General features: G+C 35.6%; 1 protein-coding gene across 3 annotated transcripts in view; it reads right to left on the bottom strand.

The window, feature by feature from the left end:
- Positions 1–22,700, bottom strand: part of LOC106873380 (uncharacterized) — a 177,237-nt gene that overhangs the window by 8,363 nt on the left and 146,174 nt on the right. For 2 of the 3 annotated variants that reach the window (XM_014920720.3, XM_052969284.2), the window contains 5 exons: positions 17,054–17,434; positions 5,882–6,255; positions 2,419–2,532; positions 1,223–1,323; positions 351–424 (listed from right to left, as the gene is read on the bottom strand). In XM_014920720.3, coding sequence (XP_014776206.2) covers positions 351–424; positions 1,223–1,323; positions 2,419–2,532; positions 5,882–6,255; positions 17,054–17,434 — 1,044 coding nt within the window. The remainder of the gene's footprint in view (positions 1–350; positions 425–1,222; positions 1,324–2,418; positions 2,533–5,881; positions 6,256–17,053; positions 17,435–22,700) is intronic. The other variant, XM_014920721.3, reaches the window with a different exon arrangement.

Raw genomic sequence — 22,700 nt, 5'->3', positions numbered from 1 at the left:
ATATTAAAGAAAAGTCAGTGTACATTATACATAAGAACGGTGTTGCCTCTAATATTTGCATGTACAAAAGTTTTGCACTATGCATTGAATATATAAATATAATTATTAATTCAGTCATTATTTTAGACAAACTTTTGTGTACATGATTTTTTTTTTTTTTGGTGCACTGGTTGCAAAAACTATATGCCTCCGCATGCACACAGTATAGAGGGAACAGTACATGAGATAGTTTTATTTCATGAATGCACATTATATGCAAATGTGCTTTACATACAGATATAGTATTTTTTTTTAAAAACTCCTTGTCCCAAAACAATAGAAGCAAGAGTAAAACGACTTATAAATATTACCTTCTGCCAATCTTTCTTTCCATTCTTGACAGGCTTTGGAAAAGAACTCATTATTTAAAGCAGTTGTACTCATTCTGTATAAAAGAAAAAGATAGAGGCATAGAAAATTTCTTCCAACAAACAAATGGCTTTAAAGTTAATTATCTCCCTTGGCAATAGCATTCTTCTCTTCCACAGAAGTAGAAAAATTATAATTGCAATCTAATGCATACTAGAAACACACTGCTTTGGACAAGTATCCATCAAACCTATGCCAGTGTAGCCAAAAACAAATACTCTTATCACTGAAATAAAGTTACCATTTTCGAAAAATTCCTTGGTGGAGTCTTCTACTAAAAACTTTAAACAGCTAAAAGAGACAATGTATCTTATAAGAACCAGTTAACACAATTGCCAAACAAATTAACAGTTCTTCTAAATCAGTATTTCTCAACCACTTTTTACCTAGGGATCCCTTTCATTACGATTTTAGTCTGGTGGACCCCCCATAGCCTCTTGATGTTTAAAACCTGGTTTTATACATACTTCTTTTCAAATTCCTATTTTGGTCATCACACATTAACTTGTGTAGGTTGAACTATGTAAAGCATCAGAGAAAGAAACTCAGCTGTTTCTCCCAATAAATAATACATCTAAGTCAAAATTCTTTCATGGACCCTTAATATATTACTGTGTGTATCCAATTTACTATTTTGCATGCATGGATCCCCCCCACCCCAAATCTCAAATAGACCGCAAGTTGAGAACCATTGCTCTAAACTGTCACTTTGTTTTACTGTCAGTTGTCATCAGTGCAGCTTGGCTATGTCTCCTAAATTGTTATCTTAGTTTAAACAAAGCACATAAAAAAACAAAAAACTATTATTTCTTACCTGGACCCTTCAACCAACCGGTCACACTCAGGTAAAAGCTGAATCAACCGATACTGGTAATCTGCTGGAAGAAGCTGGAATGTGTGCTTATTAATTAATGCCTGAAAAGACAATTAAAAAGTATCTTGTAAAACAGTGATCCTGATTGGTTTAATGTATACGAAACAGATTATTGTATATCCCACTGGTGTAAAATGGATAACATATATATTAGAAGAAAGAAAACAATATCTTGTTACTGAGTCTATATACTTGTGTACAGTTATGAAAAGATCATTTGACTGAGCAATTTATTAATGGTGATGCTCAGATTATCTTCAAGTGATATGGCCTCTTTGGGCTAGGACTTCAAATATGGGGAAGGGATCTTTATTTAACCCTTTAGTATTTAAACTGGCCATATGAGGCCCAAACATTCTACATGTTTTATGTTCAAACTGACCAGATTTGGCTGTTTTCATCTACCATGCAATGTCTTCATAAAAATATATACATTCACATCATTGAAATTTTTGAAGCTGCATGGATACTGCATGATTAATTCAAACCAATTTGAATAAATTAACATTACATTCGACAGACTAATCTGAAAGCTAAAGGGTGAAAGATGAGGGTGAAACCTAAAGCTGAGATAGACATAAAAAAAAAGAAGTTATGAAATAGTATTCATATACCAATCATAAATAAACTGATGAAAATAGAGAGAAATCTTTTCCGTAGAGTTGTCCAATACATATATGACAACTTGGAACGGAAATGTTATTTCATATCTTTGAAGCCAATTCTGTATTTTTTGACATTTTGTGCTTGAATAATGGTTTAAAATTTTGGCACAAGGACAAACCTAGAGAGAAGGGGTGGTCAATTACATCAATCCATGTTAAATTGTTATTATTCTATTCACTTCAAAAAGATGAAAGTCAAAGTGAACTTTGGTGGGATTTTAACTCAGAACATAAAGAGCTGGAAAGCATTTTTTGTTTGATCCACTATTGATTCAGCCAGCAGCTCGTCACCTTAACTTGCCTGAATAAGACACACTTTAATTTATTTGTTGTTGTTGTTGAAGTAAACATGATAATTATATGTACAGTAGGTTAGTCTACAGGAAATAAGCACCGGAGTTGACCTCTCCAACCAAAACCGTTTGAGTAGGACTGAAACAAATAAAAGAAAAGACAAAGAAATAAACTCACTCTTAAGTTAGTGTTCACAAGAATGGAGTCAGGTGTCTCCAAGTCAACACATCCTTCTTTTGTTTGTTCCAGCTGGGCAGCAGGACTCAACTTCTTGTTGGTTCTCTTTCGGGGCTACAACAAATAAAAGAGATCAACTGTAGTACTAAAATATACGAACAACAAAATAACGGATAGAAATCTACAAAATAATTTGCTAAGAGTTAGTTCCCCTGGACTGCTAGATTAACTATCTTTTAATGTACTTCTTGCAAACGAGGTAATTGACCTTACATTTTTTGCAGGAAAAAAAAAAAAGATTGTTTTATGTATAAAATGTTACAATGAGAAAATAAATTTTCCTCTTTGATATATTTTGATGCACAGTTCACGAAAACATTAGGTGGCTGGATTCATCACATCCATTATCCAAATAACTGCAATTAGTGGACACACCATTTCTAATTACCACATTTCTGAACAATTGGATGTTCAGTGGAGGTTGGATGCAGGGGTTTCGCAGCCCATTCCCTGACCAGAACCTTCAGCAGTTTGGGCATCGAGGGAGTGAGAAGGAGGAAGGCCATCCACAGTACCACCAATGCGGTAGAGAGGGCCTTAAGATGGCTGTGAATCAAAAAGAGGAGAGCCATGGGGTAGCTAGTTGGCCATCTGGACACAAGCTGGGGGTTTGATCAGCCCCATCTGGGTCACCTGGAGGGAGGTGTATGATGTTGAAAGATCTGAAACACCTGATGATACCAGGCACATCACTGAAGATGTGCCCAGATGCATCAGTCATTGATATATGCACACAATAAACAGTACACAACCCTTCATCAGCCTATGGTTTATAATAATAAACAAACATGAAGCAGTGTGACCAGTATAGCTAGTTAAATGATAAGCAATCCTTCTCAATGCAGTGATGTTATAATTTCCAAATCTTGCTGCTTCACTCTTTCTATCAGCTACAGAGATCAGGAAGACAGTATAAAGGTCAGGTCAAAGTTGAATCATTGACTCACTAGACAGGTGAGCTCTTAATTCTAGTTCCCTTGTAACACTTGCAGAATATAGTTGCGTAGTTTTGGCCTTAAATTTGTTATTTCATGAAAATATGCTTCCCAGAAAAACAATTATACAGGTGTCATTCAAACTGAAAGTTACTGAGAAGACAACTGTGTGGCTGTTAGAGAACTTAGTGGTTTGGGAAAGTTTGTATGAGATATTGAACTAACTTCACACACATGACAAGTGTCTACGGTTGAAGATGTTGCTGAAGTGGGTACTGGTAAATCGTCAAGAAGGAAAATATGTAACTCATGGAGCTATTCAAATCTCTGGAGAAGAGGAATCAAAGTCACCCTAACTTTTTTTTTTAACCTAAAAATCTGGTATTTTCTTTGTATTCTACAAAGTGAACTTAGCTTTCTAGTTTAAGGTAAGTGCACAAGGTGCATATAACGGGATGATTTAACACACTGGCAGAGAATAAAAACTGCACAAAAGCTGCCTGATGATTGAGATGATAAGATGACAATAATGATGAACAGTGTGATTTTGTAAGACTTGAATAGGCCTTTCCTCATCATCATCATCGTCGTTTAACGTCCGCTTTCCATGCTAGCATGGGTTGGACGATTTGACTGAGGACTGGTGAAACCAGATGGCTACACCAGGCTCCAATCTGATTTGGCAGAGTTTCTACAGCTGGACGCCCTTCCTAACGCCAACCACTCCGAGAATGTAGTGGGTGCTTTTACATGTCACTGGCGCAAGGGCCAGTCAGGCGGTACTGGCAACAGCCATGCTCAAATGGTGTTTTTTATGTGCCACCTGCACAGGAGCCAGTCCAGCGGCACTGGCAACAACCTCGCTCGAATGTTTTTTCATGTGCCACCAGCACAAATATGTCAGTGAGGCAACACTGGTAACGATCACGCTCAAATGGTGCTTTTTCAACCAATCACTGACAAGTATTCAGTTGTTTACATTTACTCCTTTGGCTGATTAAGCCATAGCTTTGTTTTATTTGCTTTTTTCATTTTAAATTTGCTTTTTTCATTTCTTCGCTTTATTTGCTTTTTTCTTTTTAAATTTGCTGTTTTACCCTAACCCTAACCCTATCACCGATAGAATTGTTTCAGAATCGTTTGTTTATGTAGTCGGCACTTAATGTATATCGGCTGAATGGACGTCAGTGATTGGTTGAAATTACAGAAATACGACAACTTTAACATGGAATAACTTAGGGATTTCTTTTTTTTTAAAGAAGACTAAGAGAAAAAGATGTTTTATATGACACATTCTACCAGTGTTCCAAGTTTCAAAGTGTTTCGTTAATGAAAAATGTGGCCCCCGTTTTAAAAAAGATCCGAAAACATGACATCACCAACATAATCTCAGTGATGTCAAGCCTTCATGTGTAGCAAACAACAGTCAGTCGATTATACAGCGGTTATATCATGTTTAATGCTATCTTGCCTTTATGTTTATAACTTGATAAAGACCTCTGATAGAATTTAAAATTTCCTAAAATATGTTTTCTGCAATACAAAATAAAAGTATTGCCAAAAATACAATTTGGCTGTACTGTGTAATGACGTTGCTGCCACAGTTACAATGGCTACGTCAGCTCTGATCAAGGAGACCTCCTCTGATCATCGCTGTAGACAATTCAAATATTGGCAGTGATCCAATAAATCAGAACTGGTCTATTTACTGACCACATAGAACAGTACATTATCGATTACTGATTTCAATGCCAACTTGACCACAACAGTAATCAAATTAAGCCATCCAGGACTGAAGTTTCCATCGGTGCTCAAGCACTCAGTTTTTATGTTTTTTTAAAGAGGAATTTCAAATGTTTGACATTGTTTAACCTAATTGTTTGGTTTGCTTTCTAAATCAAATCTGACTAAGCTAGTTTCGTCCTAAAGATAAAATAGGCAACATTTAATTAAATACGAGAGAATTGTTTGCAAAAGAAAGAAAAAATGTATATTTAGCTGTTGTTTTTAGCAATTTCCACCTCGATTGCCTCTGCCTGCACTTACATAATGTGAGGCAGTGATCTACTTCCTCTACAACAAGAAGACTACTTCTGTCCCTTCTTTTGTACTTTAACCTCTGAGAACCTAGCATAAAGGCATTCCTTTCAACCACACTTCTGCTCATGCTAGTTACATGGTGACCTAACTAGTGCTGGTGCTATGAAAAGAACACTCAGTACATGCTGTAAGGAGGGTGGTGTTAGGATGGGCATACAGCTGTAGAAACCATGCTAAAGTAGACATTGGACTGGAGAACAACACAGTCCTCCAATGCATCAGATCCAGTCAAACCAGTATGGAGGACAGATGTTAAATGATGATGATGAGGAGGAGGAAGAGGATGGCAATGATGATCCAGAAACCTCCCAGTTAAACTAATACTTGAGCTTAGGAAAAAGAGTATATTTATTTATGCAGTATCTTACCTTTTTACTGACACCAGGAACACTGGCCAAGATCTCTTTCATTGTCTGCTGTGGCCTTAGCACACCCTGCAAAGAGTGGCCACCTCCAACAAGGGAAGCCCGAGTGGCATGCCGGTGGCTACTCCCTGCACCGGTGGCTGCCATAGCAGCAGCAGCAGCAGCAGCAGGGGATGTTGTGCAGCTGTTGATAATCGTTGTGCCAGCAACAGTGGTCTTGCTGTCTGCCAGGGAGTTCACATGATTAGAAGTGACGGACAAGGACGATGATAATGAAGATGAGGAAGAGGATGATAATGAAGATGATAACGACATGCTACGATGACCAGTACCACTACTACAGTTGACTTTTTCAGGAAATTTATTAAGTTTTTCATCTGCAATGAGAACAAAAGAAGAGAAAACATTAATCACATGGTAGCTGCAAATATAATTAGTAAATATAATAATTATTCAAAAAGTTGTGACAGTGGTTATTAGTCTTATTACAAATTACAGTACCACAAATGGTCAGCATTTACCTTGGGTTCTTGTAACATTAGACTTGTGGGAAAGAAATCATTTCTGTAGATAAAACAAGTCTTCTCCGCAGAAGTATTTTCTACTAGAACATACAGTAAAATATTTCCAACAAGATGTAAACCTCATTTCCTAATTCAAATATCATATACAGTCATCTAATCCACTTCATATAAACCCTTTTGATACAAACCTGTCTGAGACCACCTTTGGTTCTATAATACAAACTTTCTGTTTTCAAAGTGATAGAAATTAAAATTTCCATTGAAGTTTCATGTTAATCTATACTCCAAACATCAGCTTGATAACAACAAAATCAGAACTGCATTCACTTACAACACTCAGTAAGAGCAGAATACCTTCCATCATTTTCCTCTTGCTGAACATTAATAAACATTCATGCACACACACACATTATTAATACAAAAGACACACATTTAGTAAATTTAGCTCTATTTCTAGAGAACAGCTGAAAAGCAGATGTATAATACAAACATTCATAGGAGTCAACTGGGGTTGAAAAAAATTAATTGAAATGGACAATTTTATCAAGAAACCACAGTCTGTATTACAGCACCACTTCCAACATAAAGTGATGCCTATTTGACAGTATTTGATATAACAGTAGAAGACATAACAAAAGCAATGCTGTTGTCAGAAGAAAAGGACACTAAAGTCAACAGCTTAGTAATAATCTCACCATTATAGATATATAAAGCTTCAAGATTGGTGTTCCTCGGTCGAAATAGAATACATGATCCAAACAGATTCCAAGACATTATACAATAATTGACTAACCAGGCTGCATTATAATGAAAGAAGATAACGATCATTTCAGGTCACAAAACCCAGCAATATCATACTACATGCATCTATTATTTGAGTCTACAGGAAATCCACAACCTATTTTTATTTATTTATTTTTTCAAAGCTAATTGCTTAACTTATAAATAAATGAATGAAACCTAGGTAATTCTTGAGTTAGAGTCTAGATGCTACGGACTGAACTCAGCTTTGCTGAAATAGACATATGACGTGGAGTGGCCAAATGAATGTTTGGTGCTTTCCTAAGAAGCTTTGTAACACATGGTTTTGGGTTCAATCCCACTGTGCAGCAAGTGTGTTCCTACTAGCCCCGTGTTGATCAATGCGTTGTGAGTGAACTTGATAGATGGAAACTGCATGGAAGGAAGCATATTGTGTGTGTGTCTTCTCCAGCACTTGACAACTTGTGTTGGTTTGTTTACATCCTTGTAACTTAGCAGTTCAGCAAAAGAGAGCAATAGTATAAGTAGCAACCTTAAAAAAACATAAAAAGTACTAGAGTCGATTTGTTTGACTAAACCCTTCAAGGGGATGCCCCAGGATGGCCACTGTCAAATGACAGGATCAAGTAAAAGAAAATAGCCTCAGTACAACTTTTAATGATAAACAACTGTAAGAGATAAAGCTGTAAGAACATGCTAATTCTTTGTTTCTATCTCAACATACACACACAATCATACACTTTGATGCTGGTTGCAGTGAAGGCAAGTGCTGTAGAAAGTGTGTCCGTCTCCTGTATGTTGAATATTGAATTCTAGCAAAATCACAGGAACGGGACCATCCAGAGGAGGAAAATATATGACAGCATGATAATTTTGTTTTTACATGATAATATATATATTCACATGTTTCAGCCTTTAGACTGCAGCCATCCTGGGGCACTGCCTAGAAGAATTTTAGTCAAACAAATCAAACCTGTTTTTTTTTTTTTTTAAATCTGGTACTTATTCTTTTGATAGGGATGTAAAAACACGAACACCAACTGACAACTGATTGGGGGGGGGGGGGGTGCACGCACATGCACACACAATGGACTTCTTACAGTTTCTGTCTACCAAATCCATTCACAAGGCTTTGCTCAGTTCAAAGCTATAGTAGAAGATACTTGCCCGAGGTGCCATGCAGTGGGATAGAACCCAGATCCATGAGGCTGGGAAGCAAACTTTTTACAACACTGCACCTACAAGTTGTCAAATTGCGAACAACCATGTCAGTGGTTACAGGTTTTGAACAACCTAATCCCGCATTCATTGTATATCCAATGATGAGAGTGACAAGGGAGGGAGTGTAACCCAGTGTAAAGCAAATATTGCTAAGGACTTTGTTCAGAAAACATGGCTCTTTTTCAGTTTTCCCAATCAATGTTTATATCCTTCACCAACATACACTGAGAAAAATATATATATATATCATCAACTTTATTTTACATCTGCACTTTTCCATACCAGTATAGGTTTGATGGCTTATAATGCCCAGCTAGATGAATGTACAAGCTTTGCTTGTAGGAAGACAAGTAACTCCTGCTTATCAAATTTCATTCCCAAAGTATTTGTCAAATTAAGGTAAAGTAGAAGACACTTGCCCAAGGTGCTGTACAGAAGCAATGAATGGTTATATAATTATTAATAACTGGAAATGAATAACGCTTCTGTGGTATGGAAACTGAAGCAACATGGCATGCTCTTCTTATCCAAACAAATAAAATTTTAAAAATACAAAAACTGAAGAGTTTAGTCTGAAATATTATTGCTTTAGTTTACGAAACAACAACAACAAAAAACAAATAAACTTTAAGGACAGAACTTGATATTGGCAAATAAAAATTAGTTAACACCCATTCTAGCAGAAAATTAAACACCAACCAACTATATCTTAATGCAATGTTATAGTACATCTACTGATAACAACAATTTCAGGATAAAACATTATTCATATATAAGTATATACATACATATATGTATGCACACGCATACATGCACATGATTATGCATGTGTGCACACACACAATTATAAATGAAAATGAAAATGAGCTAAGAGAAATGATTCACAGTGGCTAGGGGCATTAATTTGGACAAAGACATATAAAGGATATGTTAAATACCATACAAGATATAATCTTGAATATATTGAAATCATCTCTAGTCTCCAGAGAAGGCAGAATAATTGTTTGGTGGTAATTCATGGCCACTCCAAACGAAAAGGGGGAGATAATCTCAAGAGTCAAGGATTTCCCCAAAAACCGAAATGCCAAGAAAGAAAAGACAGTCTGATTGTCTGGAAACAAGAGAACAGTTGCGGACATTTGTTTCTACCTCAGTAGGTATGACATCTCAGCAGTTGCTCTGCCTTGTCTCCAGCAGAAAAAAGATATTTACACATAAACAAAGAAGAGTAGAAATTTCACTGCAAAGAGTGTAAGCTAGTTCTGATTTTGTAGATCACATCCACACTGAAAATCTAACGGATAACACTATTTGCAGTGATGAAACAATGTTCTGTACATGTGAGAAAGCAAATCATCACATTTGGACAGGTGAACATCCAAAGGACTTTGTCCAACAATATGAAAGGGACTTGTCCAAGGATAATGCCCAGATTGGTATGACAAAATGTAAGATAACTGGACTTTTTTTCCTTCTTTACCCAATTAGAGGATCTGTCTAGCTTGACATTTTACAGCAAAATCCTTTGAGCTATAGTTGACTGCAGATGAGATAATTAACATTGATTCATTTCAACAAAATTATTCCCCAATTATTCAAGAATACCTACATGAGCTGCTTCAAAATTGATGAAAAGGATATGAGAATAACAGATGACAGCCATCTAAATGCCCAAATGTAACTTCTTTGGTTTTCTTTACCAGTGACTTTCTCAAAATTGCAAGCTGACCAAACAAAAATTACGACTCTGGAGAATTCACATGAACATATATGAAATGCTGCAGATGACAATGTTAAGGACATGTTTGGAAAATCCTGCTGCACAAACAGACCAGTGTAAGGGACACTGATGACTGCCATGTTGAACTCCAACCTTGAAACTTTTCCAACAGTGTTACTTATCTTTCATTCTATAATTATATATCTTTGATGTAGTTTTAACGTTGCTTCATTAAAATAGATAGGGACTTTATGGACATGTTGTATACCCTCCACCTCTCTCTCAGTACTAGTCTCCCAGTCATAAGAATATAAAAAGATCCAGTCAATTTTATAAACAAGGCAAAATAAAACCTAGAAATTTATTATTATTTGTACAAAAGAAGCAATATTATTGTATCTGACAGTTCATAAGAAAGCATATACAGGTACACTTGTAGATGTGTTGTACTACTCCACCAACGTGAGTGCACGCGCGTGCGCACACACACGAAGACTTAATCTATCTGAAGTGACCTCAGTTTGTCATTACAGAGAGATCAGCTACAGTCCTGAGAAGGTTACCTTCAACAAAATACACATGTAACTGCAATACTGAAACAAGTATTTAAATCAGGCTTTTCTGTGAAGTTGATTTTCTAGTTCTACAAGGGCAAATTCTTTTAAAGAAGTTTATTCCTGCAATTATTTTGTATCGCTCACAGATTTTTGCATATATAAATAAAGAAAAACACCTCAAAGCTTATTTATTGTGAACTGTCAAAAACAAACAGATTTTCTTAATATACTAGTTAAGTGTTGACAAAATCTCAATATTGCTAATATATTAGGTTAATATGTGACTAATGGTTATTAACAACTAAGCTTGGTGCTATCAACAGAACCCAACACATCAACTGGTAACAATTTCAAATCTTGCTATCTTTATTTTCTACCCCAAATTAATTAGAAATGAATTGGATTAATTTACAATATCTTACAATACATCTCTGATGCATGATGCAGTCCTTGCACTTGTTAAAATTCTAGCAAAATGTCCAACTTAAGCCAGCATGGAACATGAATGTTAGATGGGGGTGATAACAATGATCTCAAGTGCTTGTGCCTAAATGAAAGTACACCAAGTACGCTCTGGGAGTTGGATGGTGAAAGGAAGAACACCTGGCTGTAGAAACCAAGTCATAACTGAAGTGTGCAAGTAGGATATGGTCCTACAATCAGTCTAGGAAGAGGATAGCCACTGTGAAGAACTTAGACAGTGACAGCCATCCAACCCATGACAGCATGAAAAGCAGATAGATGATGAAGAGGGTAATTTCCCACACTGATTCCACATACATACCTTGTTTTTTTTTTTTGTATGTCCACAAAAAGCAAAAAGAAACCGAAACATTTATACATTTACTTATATTCTGAATTCTGGTGAAACACAGACAGACCCAAATTTATTAAACAAATAAATAAAAATGTACAAGAATACACCATCTCCTAGCAATTTATTTTTATTATTATTATTATTATTATCATTATTACTATTTAGTAATAGTGGTATTTAAAAGTTGTTTTTTTTTTTAAAGCTTAATTTGAACAACTGAATTATATAATACCAATGGTGTCCTCACTGATTCTGGTACCATATTAAAAAAAGCATCCAGTTGAAGAAACCATGTCGAAGTGTTTGGCACAGTCCTTTGGCTTGCCAGTTCCTATCAAACTATCCAACCCATCCAACCCATGCTAGCATGGAAGACAGAAGTTAAACAGTGATGATGATGAGGAGGAGGTGTCTTCTTTTATACAAATACTAGATGTACCCACCGTAATCTTTTGGGTCACAACCACTCCAAGTTGAAGATGTCGATGCACGGCGGCAAAGGAAAAAATACTATTTCGAACTTCATATGATAAAATTCTTAAATACTACAGTTCTCCTGCCTTTGGTGTAACAACATAATCACAACCAAGTGTTTCTTCTTTGAAAATGTTCAAATGGGCTTCAACTTTTTTTTCTTCGCTTATGGGTACTTCAACATAAAATAATGCTTTACAAAGTCATCACTGATGCACAATGGAAAAAATTCCATCAATGTTGTTCTCATGTCATTCATTGACAGCCATATATATCTTCATTATTTCTGAGCAATATTCTTTGTTCATCTGATATATGAGCTTGCAGTTTCACTATTACAGGTACTCATTCATGAATTGAATATCTTAAAATGGATGCAACTGCTTCAGATGGTCCAATATACCTACCCATAAGATATTGACTAATTTTGTTATCATTGTTTATTTGGATAGCAGTTTGGTCATTTCCTTTCAGTATGTACTTGATGATGTACTTAATTGACCTCATTGAGGTAACGATTTCAATGTTGCAGAGGCATTTGAATTCTTTCAAAAGAATTTCATAAGATACAATCCATTTGTTGTTTGTTTTTCCATTCTTATAAGATTCAACTCCTCCCATTGCAACTGATCGTCTATAAAGAGACAGTCTCATTGTCTGTTTTTCTGCCTTTTGATTAAGATGATAAAGATTAATATTGTATTTTAAATAAAATAGTAATTTTCCCGTTTAAGAAAAATTTTTTAAAAAAAAACTCAAGTACCCGTGATTCAAAAATATTTTGTAAAAATACAGGGAAATTTTCTCTTTCAGTTTATAACACTTGAAAGTTGTATAAATAATTAAGAGAAGAAGAAAAAAGAAACTAAGAAAAAAGGACAGACAGTGGTCGCTGGGCGGACTCTTTGAAGTGTCAACATTTTCAACTTGATTTTTTTCTTAAAGGGGGAAATGACTATTGTATTTGCAATCTTTATCATCTTAATCAAATGGCAGGAAAACAGACAAACTTTTGAGTTTTAGTATAATATAGATAAAGATTATGACACACTAGTAAATTAACTGAATTCATAGCTGCATGTACTTCTCATCAATTCACAGTGCCATAAAAAGTGTGACAAACTGATTGACAAGACAAATTCAATAATTCTGGCTGCCAAATTTTCCTTATGGAATATTCTAAAAACAAGAACTAATATCTAATTTTAATACTGAGTTCACAAAAGAGCATTCATTTCAGTCACATACAAATATTTCACATGCTAAGCATCAAATGACTAAATAGTAAAAACATCAACATCTGATGGGAAAGAATACAGAGATATCATATTTGATATCTGATTTAATAAGCAATGTTATGATTATTGCTGATCAATGTATTTAGTGTTTCAGAATATATAACAAAATAACGACTAGGTTTACTAATTTTTCTTTAGCATTCAATCTTTCATGCTGTTCAGGAGCAATGTAGAGTTTTAGAACATTGGAATATCATCATTATCATAATATAATGTCCATTTTTCCATAGCAAGATGTTGTCTGTTGCCAACTCTTGTTTCCAAGCAAGGTAATATTTCACCTTGGGAAGACAGGAAATGAATAACATTGCTTGTATGATAATGATGCTCATTCACAATCATCACACAGTGTCAAGACACACACAAACATGCATGAGTGCACAATGGGCTTCCTTCAGTTTCCATTTATCAAATCCACTTATGAGGATTTGGTTGGCCCAGGGCTATAGTGGAAGATACTTGGCTAAGCACGCAAGCACACACACACAATAGGCTTTCAGTTTCCATCTACCAAATCCATGCAAGGTTATGGTTGGCCCAGGGTTATAGTAGAAGACACATGCTGAAGGTGCGGTGCAGTGCAGTGGGACTGAACCCAAGACTACAGGGTTGGGAAGCAAGCTTCCTAACCACATAACCTCACCTTTCTACTGTTCACTATCCAAAAGTAGAAGTCTTATCTACTCTTATAGCAAGGGTAGTAAACTAACAAGTAAATGGACCACGTTTGGCCCAGAATTACTAAACAACAACAGCAGAGCTTGCAGTCAATGGTTTAGATTCACAATCACTTTTGCTTTTACTCTAAAGATATTAAAAGGGAGCTACAAAAGCAAAAGTTAAAACTGCTTCATTATTACCAGAAAGAATTAAATGAAATTTGTCTGTCTTTGGACTTGAAAAAAGTTTGACAGCTGAGCAGATTTTCCCCGTCTTTATCCTTCTTTTTCCTAACTAAATTATATTTTGATGGAAAATTCTGTCTCCACCTTTCTCTAAATTATAATGGTCAAAATATTCTGTCAGCAGAGTAAAAAAGTAAATAATAATAATAATAATAATAAACGAAGAATTTTTAACTTCATTGCTAAGCAAATACTTAGGAGTTAACTGGTAAGTGAGTTACATAAAGGATATAGTTTAAACTTAATTTGTAACCCTGTTTTACAATGGATAAATTCATCTAAGAAATCATTTCAAATAATCTCTTCTTTTTTTTTTATTATCAGCTACAAAACAACTTATAGAATCTAACACAGACTCAGTAGAGCAATAATACTTGAGAAGTTTGAGGTCAGTGGTGGCTAAATGCCATTAATACTATCTACATATTGCTTTCAATATGTGCTAAGCACCAGAATGCAGCATACAAGCCTTGCCTGTTTACTGGAAATCTTAAACTTCTGTTATTAGCAAGCAACAGAAGAGGAAAAAATATAACCAGCGAAAACAATTGATAGAATTTGAAAATGAAATCCATCTTTAAATTTCTCGTGCATACAAATAAAATATGTGCAAGCAAGAGAAACAACATCTTATGGGTAGAAGTAGCGGATGGACAGTACTGAGGCGGGGGGGGGGGGAGGATAATTAAAATGAGTAGTCCCAAAAGAGCAATACATTCAAGAACAACCAAAATTGACACCACCCAGGGCTGTGTGGACACTTCACTTTCTCTTATATTTTCTCATATAAATGTTCTGTACTAAAATAAGTTTGAGTTACTCTACAATTTAGTATTGTTATTGTTGTTATTCATACTGACATAAATTGGGCAGGTTTCATTCAACAGCTGAGGTCCTAAGTGTATCTAAATTCTATCTGCAAGGCTAGACTTTCTAAGTTCCAACATAAATAATTTGTGCAATGTAATATTTTTTTTTTGCTTTGTATATGTCAGATTTGCAGTACATTTTCACATGAAACAACAAATTCGTATTTGTGTTGATTCTGTTATTCAGAAGCTTTTGGAAGCTTGAGGAAATGAAGCTCAAATACATTTATACAAGGCTGGAGATAGCACTGACCAAATGGCTTAATGATGAAACACCCTAGTGAAATCAGATATTTTCTCAAGATCTATTATATGATAACATTGTTTTAGTTGCCTTAAAACTAGAGTTTATGCAGATACCACAAGACGGGAAGGTAACAACAGCTAAGTTGTGAATCAGCTTCAGCTTCTGTAGACTGGAATTAGTGATGAAAATGATGAACATAGGGAGTACTCTACAAACATAATGTTTGTTGTGGGATCAGTCATCATCATCATCATCATCGTTTAACATCCGCTTTCCATGCTAGCATGGGTTGGACAATTTGACTGAGGACTGGTGAGCCAGATGGCTACACCAGACTCCAATCTGATCTGGCAGAGTTTCTACAGGTGGATGCCCTTCCTAATGCCAACCATTCCGAGAGTGTAGTGAGTGCTTTTACATGCCACCGGCACGAAGGCCAGTCAGGAGGTACTGGCAACGGCCATGCTCAAACTGGTGTATTTTACAGTAAGGATGGTAAAATGAGATGAGATAAAGTACATCGAGTAGGTTTTGACAGATTCAGGAAATTACAAGCTAAACTTCAAAGCAAACATGACATTGGTTTCCACACCCTCCTCAGCAGACAATCTTGTGCAAAGCAGAAAATGACATCTTTCTCTCTCCTCACACACACACACACCACGGGCTCTAATACAATCTCTTTCAACCAATTTCATTCACAAGGCACTTGTCCCAAGGTGTCACACAGTCAGGGCTGCACCCAAGACCATGTGATTACAAAAATAAACTTCTTAACCACACAGCTATGCCTGTGCCTTCAAGATGAATACTGAAATAACAGACCAGCATAGAATAAATAGCATAACAAAGAGCAACTAAGACAACAGCATGGAAAATTCAACTTAGAAGCTTAGGCTAGCTTCTGGTGGAACAGCTCATGTTTGTTAACAAAATGGTTATAAACAAATACAGTGCCATTTATGGTTCCAAAGAAACACAACAGCAATGAATTCACATCATAAGCAGCTGACTGATAGGTTTAAATCATGCATAATAATCTTACCAAAATCTATTTTCAAACAAGTCTCACTTGATAATAAATACCTAACTTTGCAAAAAAACATCTAAACTGTATTAGTTTAGATAGTTCTGCTAAGTGTATGTGTGTGCATGCTATAAGAAATGAGCATAGTTACTCCCAGATATTACAGACACTTTGTATGTGAATGTGTGTGCATGCACTCGGTTGCCTACGCATGTGCATGGACATATGCATACCAAAAATCTCTATGTGTGCAAGCATGTATCAAACCAAAAAAATAATAAAGATATTCTAAGCTTCATAACACACTACATAAGATGTTAGTTCTTGTTATCTCTCTGCAAGTACTAAACCAACGGAAGGGAGATAGACAGACAGGTGGAGATAGAAGGATAGGCAAAAGTAGGAGGGGGGAGGGGGAGAACAATAGATTTAATGTGCAAGAATCCAGTGCATTATCAGCAAGCCAAACTACATTCCAACTAAATAACAACCAATGTCTGTTAATCATGATTAGAATCAAACATTTCAACCACAATAAATGGGGAAGGAAAAAAAACCAAAAAGAAACTAATAAATAAATAAAAAAAATTAAGGAATTTCTTTTTCTTTCTTTCTTTCTTTTTTTTTTTTTTTTTTCACCTGGGGCAAAAGATAAACAAACGCGTAAAAGTTTAATAAAGCATGAGTTTGCTGGTTCTTTTCACAGTCACAAAAGATCAAAAGAGAAAAAAATGGAAATAATTGGAATATTTACATCGCTTAGGTCGCAAAGCCTGCCTGATATTTCGTCTGCCAGGGATGTCTGACACAGTTGGGGTGCTTGCTATGGGAATTGCTGCTTCCTTTACAGTATCACCTCCGTCTGTGCTGGCTGGTAAAGTTCTGGGAACCGCAGAGATCGAACTACAAGTTGTCACGTTGGACATGGTAACCACACTGGCTGGACCCAAGGAAGTGACATCTTTGGATTCAGTACCAGCCACCTGAACCGGCTGCTCCCCATTCGACTGCTGCAGCTGCAAAACGGGAGTTGTGGTCACAGGCAGCTGCTGGACTAGGACTTCCTGAGATTGACTATCAGGACTGGCTAAACTTTCTCCTCCCTCTCCCCCGCCACCTCCACCTCCTCCACATACTGTAAGAAGAAAAAAAACAACAACAACAACAACACAATGGGTGACCACCATTTGACGATAATTTGGAAGCTGGTAATCCATGGAAACTTGGATTAAATGTTCGCAAAAAAAAATATATATATATATAAATATATTTGCCTTGAAAAGTCAATAGTAACATAGGACTGGCTAGACCTTTTCTCCTGAATATCAGAAAAATCTGTCAACTATTTCTTTATTTTCATTTACTTATCATCCAAGTAACAATTTTATTGTGAGGTATGAAGATATCAAAGGATTTTCAAAGAAGGAAAAAAAAGAGAAAAATAGAGAAAGAAAAGTCTGGTTATCACACTGAAATAGATGTCGATATTGTTACATTTTCCAAATATATTATCTAAGATGGTATATGTTATTACAAAACAAATAACTTTTCACCACCCACCAACTTCTTTCCCTGTGGCTGCTGTCAAAACAGTGAATTAATAATAAAAGAGATGAAAACCATGGATAAATAAATAGGAATATCTAATCACTAAATAACTGCATTGCCGCTGCAATACAAAAATTACACAACATTTTGAGAACAACCGAGCCAGTGTGCACAGAATATTAAGTCAGATCAATTGGAGATGCTTTATAACATTCTGTTTAAGAGACTGTGTCTTTTGTTTTAGTCAAGCAATTTATGGCTAGCTGTGATGATCTGCAACAGTCTGTGTTGTACAACCTGCTATTGGATCACCATGAGGTATTTCGGTTGTTTGAAATTTACTGATGTAATTCTCTCTCTTTCTCTCTTTCTCACTCACACACACGCTTCTAGATTTGTATTTTATTTTTGTTTTATAAAGACCAATTTAATGTTCTTCAGACGAATTTTTCCCTGATTATAAAAATTGTTGATTTTTTTTCTTTTGATATTCTGTTAGGTTTCTACCGTCTTATTTGAGATTTCCTTTCAAATCAATACAAGGAAACTTTTCAATTATGGAGAGAGAAAAACACAAAAACAGAATAATGTTATATTTAATAGTTATTCCATGTAAGCACTATAATTAACTTAGTGTTTTATAGAGGAGGAGAAGGGGGTTGCCTGAATTACCTCCCTTGGATATCATGCACCTTGGTGGTACATTCTCTTCTTCTAAAACAATTGGAAGACAAGTTTGTGCATGTGTAAACCCTTCGCCAACACACACAAACACAAACACACACACACACACAAAGGCTAACTTGTGATTAAACATCACAGCTGTTCAGCAATGGATGATGAACGGAATGTAGACATTGTATGTGCGGGCATCACATCCTTACAGATGCAAGATGCTATTACATGACTATGCCATTTGATTAATTAGGAGGGGAAGCTGATTGCAGTGAATAGAGACGACAATCCAATAGTAATACCATGGAAAAATGCTAGATTGTTATAAGAATAAATCACTGTTGTTTGATTTTTAGAAATATTCTAGCAAAGTATTCAATCAGAGTTTGCAGTCATAAATGCTAACGTTTTGTCTGACAGTTCACTATCATCGTGTTAGGATAGAAGAACCATTATTTATTAAATAAAGAATCTAAACTGTAGCAAAATAAAAATGAAAATATTTTCTTTCTGTTGTGTTCAACTAATTATATATCAAAATGTTTCCAGATATTTCTGTGCATATAATGAGAGGTGAGACAATCTTATGGAATTAATAATGACAAACTGCGTTTCTTATTTAAAGTTTTCCTAATGGTCAATTTACAAAGATTAATAATTGGTTACAATAATTCTCTTCCCTCCCATAATAGAGTGTTTCCAACAAGCACAAACAGCGTATGTTCGATGACTGATCATTAATTTCACTTCTCTTTAATTTACATGAAACCAATTCTTTTCTTCGTTATAGGTTTTTAATGAAAAGATAAAAGTGAAAGCTCTAGGTGGTAAATAGCATTTGCTGTACAAATTAGAGCAAAGCAAACATTTAAAAGATAATTTATTGCTGCTAAATTGTAACATGAAAAAGAGTGCATCCATAAAACAAAACACACTTTGCAATAAATAAATTGAATCATGTTCTTGAACAACATTAAGAAATTTGCAGAAAGTATTTCCTTATTGTTCAAATCTACAGGATCACCACTGAATAACTGTCTTTATATAGTAGTGTATCTAAGGTAACTCAACAGTACCCATCTCTCTCTCTCTCTCTCTCTCTCTCAAGCTATAAGCTAATGCAACAAATTATCTACTTTATATTCTTACTTCAGTTAACAGCAAACAACTACACTACATTGTGTGGAAGATTTAAAAGCTGAGTGCAGTTTCTCCATCAAGGTCACAATTCAAAGCTAGTGGTAACACATGAACTGCTAACCTCTTTGTCTCTCTGTCTAGTATTCTATCAATTCAGGCTCTGCTTTCTCTGTTCAGATATATGTTCACTTTTAATTTCATTTCCTCACAGACATCTATAAACATTTTTTTCTTTATTTACATTTATGTGTAGAAAATTTATAACAAAGACTGATAAACGATTTACTTATCTTTTTTTAAAGAAGAACTCTATATAAATGGTGATATTCAGATGGTATACTCATTTAAATATCTGTACACTTTGTGTGTGTGTGTGTGTGTGTGTGTGTGTGTGTGTGTGTGTGTGTGTACGTGTGTACGTGTACACAATGATTTTAACTTGCAAACACAAAATGGATGGTTCTGACTGTCCGTTGTGATAGTTAAACTGAGTGCTCCAACGGAGTAGTGGTGTGTGAGGGGGGGGGGGGGGCACCTGAGATCAAAAGTATCAATGTAACCAAACAAGCAATGCTTCAGAAAATAATAATAGGAAAGGCAGCAAGCTGGCAGAATCGTTAGCACACCAGGCAAAATGCTTAGTGGCATTTTCATCCATCTTTACATTCTGAGTTCAAATCCAGCCAAGGTCAACTTTGCCTTTCATCCTTATGGGTATCAATAGAATAAGTACCAGTTGTGGGATCTATTTCAAAACGGGGGCACCAGTTTTCATTTATGTTTTATGTAGTGTTTTTGGTACCGAAAGACTTTCAAACTTCGTATACTTATCTATTTTGTGTTATAGAACAGAAAAATTTTTTTGTATTCGAATTTATTTCATGTAAAAAATTGTCTTATTTCGATAATTTCTACTAATCACTGACGTCTATTCAGTTGAAAACAGTTAGCGCTGTAACGGTGTATATCGTATTAATCCCCTAACCCTAACCCTAACTAGACTGTTAACCCTAACTCTAGAATCCGAACTCTAAAATTGTTACACACATAGATATGCACAGCGTAATTTATTATATAAACAATATATGTGTATAAATTACGATTAAACCGGATGAAATATGTCACAGGGAATAACATTTTTATGACCGCCCAGCAGTAACTCTATTCAGCTGAATAGACGTCAGTGATTGGTTAAAATTACAGAAATACGACAACTTTAACATGGAATAACTTGCGATGTAGATTTTTTTTGTTAAGAAGACTAAGAGTAAAAGATGTTTTATATGACACATTCTACCAGTGTCCCAAGTTTCAACAGGCCCTGGATGGACAAGTTTGTCTAAAATGTGTTACAGTGAACATGGTAACCACACAGGCTGGACCCAAACAAGTGACATCTTTGGAATTAGTACCAACTCCTGAAACTGTTTTCTTTTAACATTTTATTAAAAACAAAAAAAAATCCAACCTGTGTAACACATAACAGCATGAGCCAATGAAGGAGTATCTATATATTGGGTTGGCAAGAAAGTCATTTCGTTTATTGCAAAGAGATAGAGTTACGATTTTTTTGAATGACTTTTGTCAATGTTATGATTTTTTCCTTTTGACATTTGACAGCTGTTACTTTTAGCTTACTTTAGAAGCAAATCGCACATAATTTTGTTTACAGCTGTTAGTTCAGTGTCAATTTTAACATGGAGTGCAAAAACAAACATTTTCACCATATTTTGTCTTTTAATTTCCATAAAAGCAAGAAAGTTGCTGAGGCTCATAAAGAGATATGTGAAGTTTATGGCGTTGATTGTTTAACAGAATGCACATGTCAGAAACGGTTTAAAAAATTCCATTCTGGAGATTTTTCACTCAAAGATGACCAAATCAAAACCATAATTGAATCTGACTGTCATATAACTGTGCAAGAGATTGCAGAGAGGTTAATTGTATCATACACAACACTCCTGTCAAACCGCTCAGCCCATGCCAGCATGGAAGGTGGACGTTAAACGATGATGATGATGTATGCATGTATGTATGTTTGTCTACTTGCCTCGATATAGGGTGAGAGTTTGTAAATAAATGTTAGTGTCATGCAAGCGGTGTCATTTGTTTCTAATCTTCTGTGAAAACATATTTGGTCGTGGGGAAAATATTACCTTGCTTGGAAACATGAGGGGCTAATGACAGAAAAGACATCCAGCCATAGAATATCCACCTCAAAAAATTTCATCCAACCCATGCAAGAAAGGGACAGAGAACACTAAGGTGATGATGATGATGATGATGATGATGATATCAGGTGAAAATATTTCATTTAATGTAAACTAAAGGACGACTTCAAGATGCTGAACTTTTCAGATGAGATGACAAAAGACTGAGATACCTGGTACCTTGCTGTACCTGGTACCTTGTTGTACTCAAGAATACCTGTCCTCCACAGCAGAAGGGTTAAGGCCACTTCCTCCGATGAAGAGGATTGGCTTACAAGAGTCCTGTGCCAGTGACACTCTTGTCGGTGCCACATAGAAACACTCATGCTGGTGCTATGTTAAAAGCAGCCTGCTGTAGAAACCAAGTCAAATCAGACAGGAACCTGGCTCTGGTCAAACTATCCAACCCATGCCAACATGGAAAACAGACGTTAAAGGATAACGATGATGATGTAAACCAGAAACATGCATAGACTGAGTGTAAATAAACTGAGAAGGTAAGAGGATTAAACAGGCAATGGTTGTTGTTGTTGTTTAGTTCCAGATCAGGGCTATGATCAAAAGTATTCCAATTTTTACCACCCCCTTTGTTATTAGACCATGTGTATCTAGGATCACATTATCCAATGCATCCTTTGATTTTGTAAGATAAGCCAGGAGTGATATGAGAGAAATTTGTCTGCCATGTCTAGGTTAAGTAGATATATATTTATAGCAGGTTAAGAGGCCACATTTCAAAAATATGTTATGAGACCACATAACTGATTTGTCAGGCAATGGTTAATGTATGTAGAAAAGAAAAGAAGTGAGCTTGTCATAACACACCAC

Source organism: Octopus bimaculoides, chromosome 7 (genome assembly GCF_046866305.1).
Source record: "Octopus bimaculoides isolate indiv1 chromosome 7, ASM4686630v1, whole genome shotgun sequence".
NCBI lineage: Eukaryota > Metazoa > Mollusca > Cephalopoda > Octopoda > Octopodidae > Octopus > Octopus bimaculoides.
This window is presented reverse-complemented; position numbering and strand designations above follow the sequence as displayed.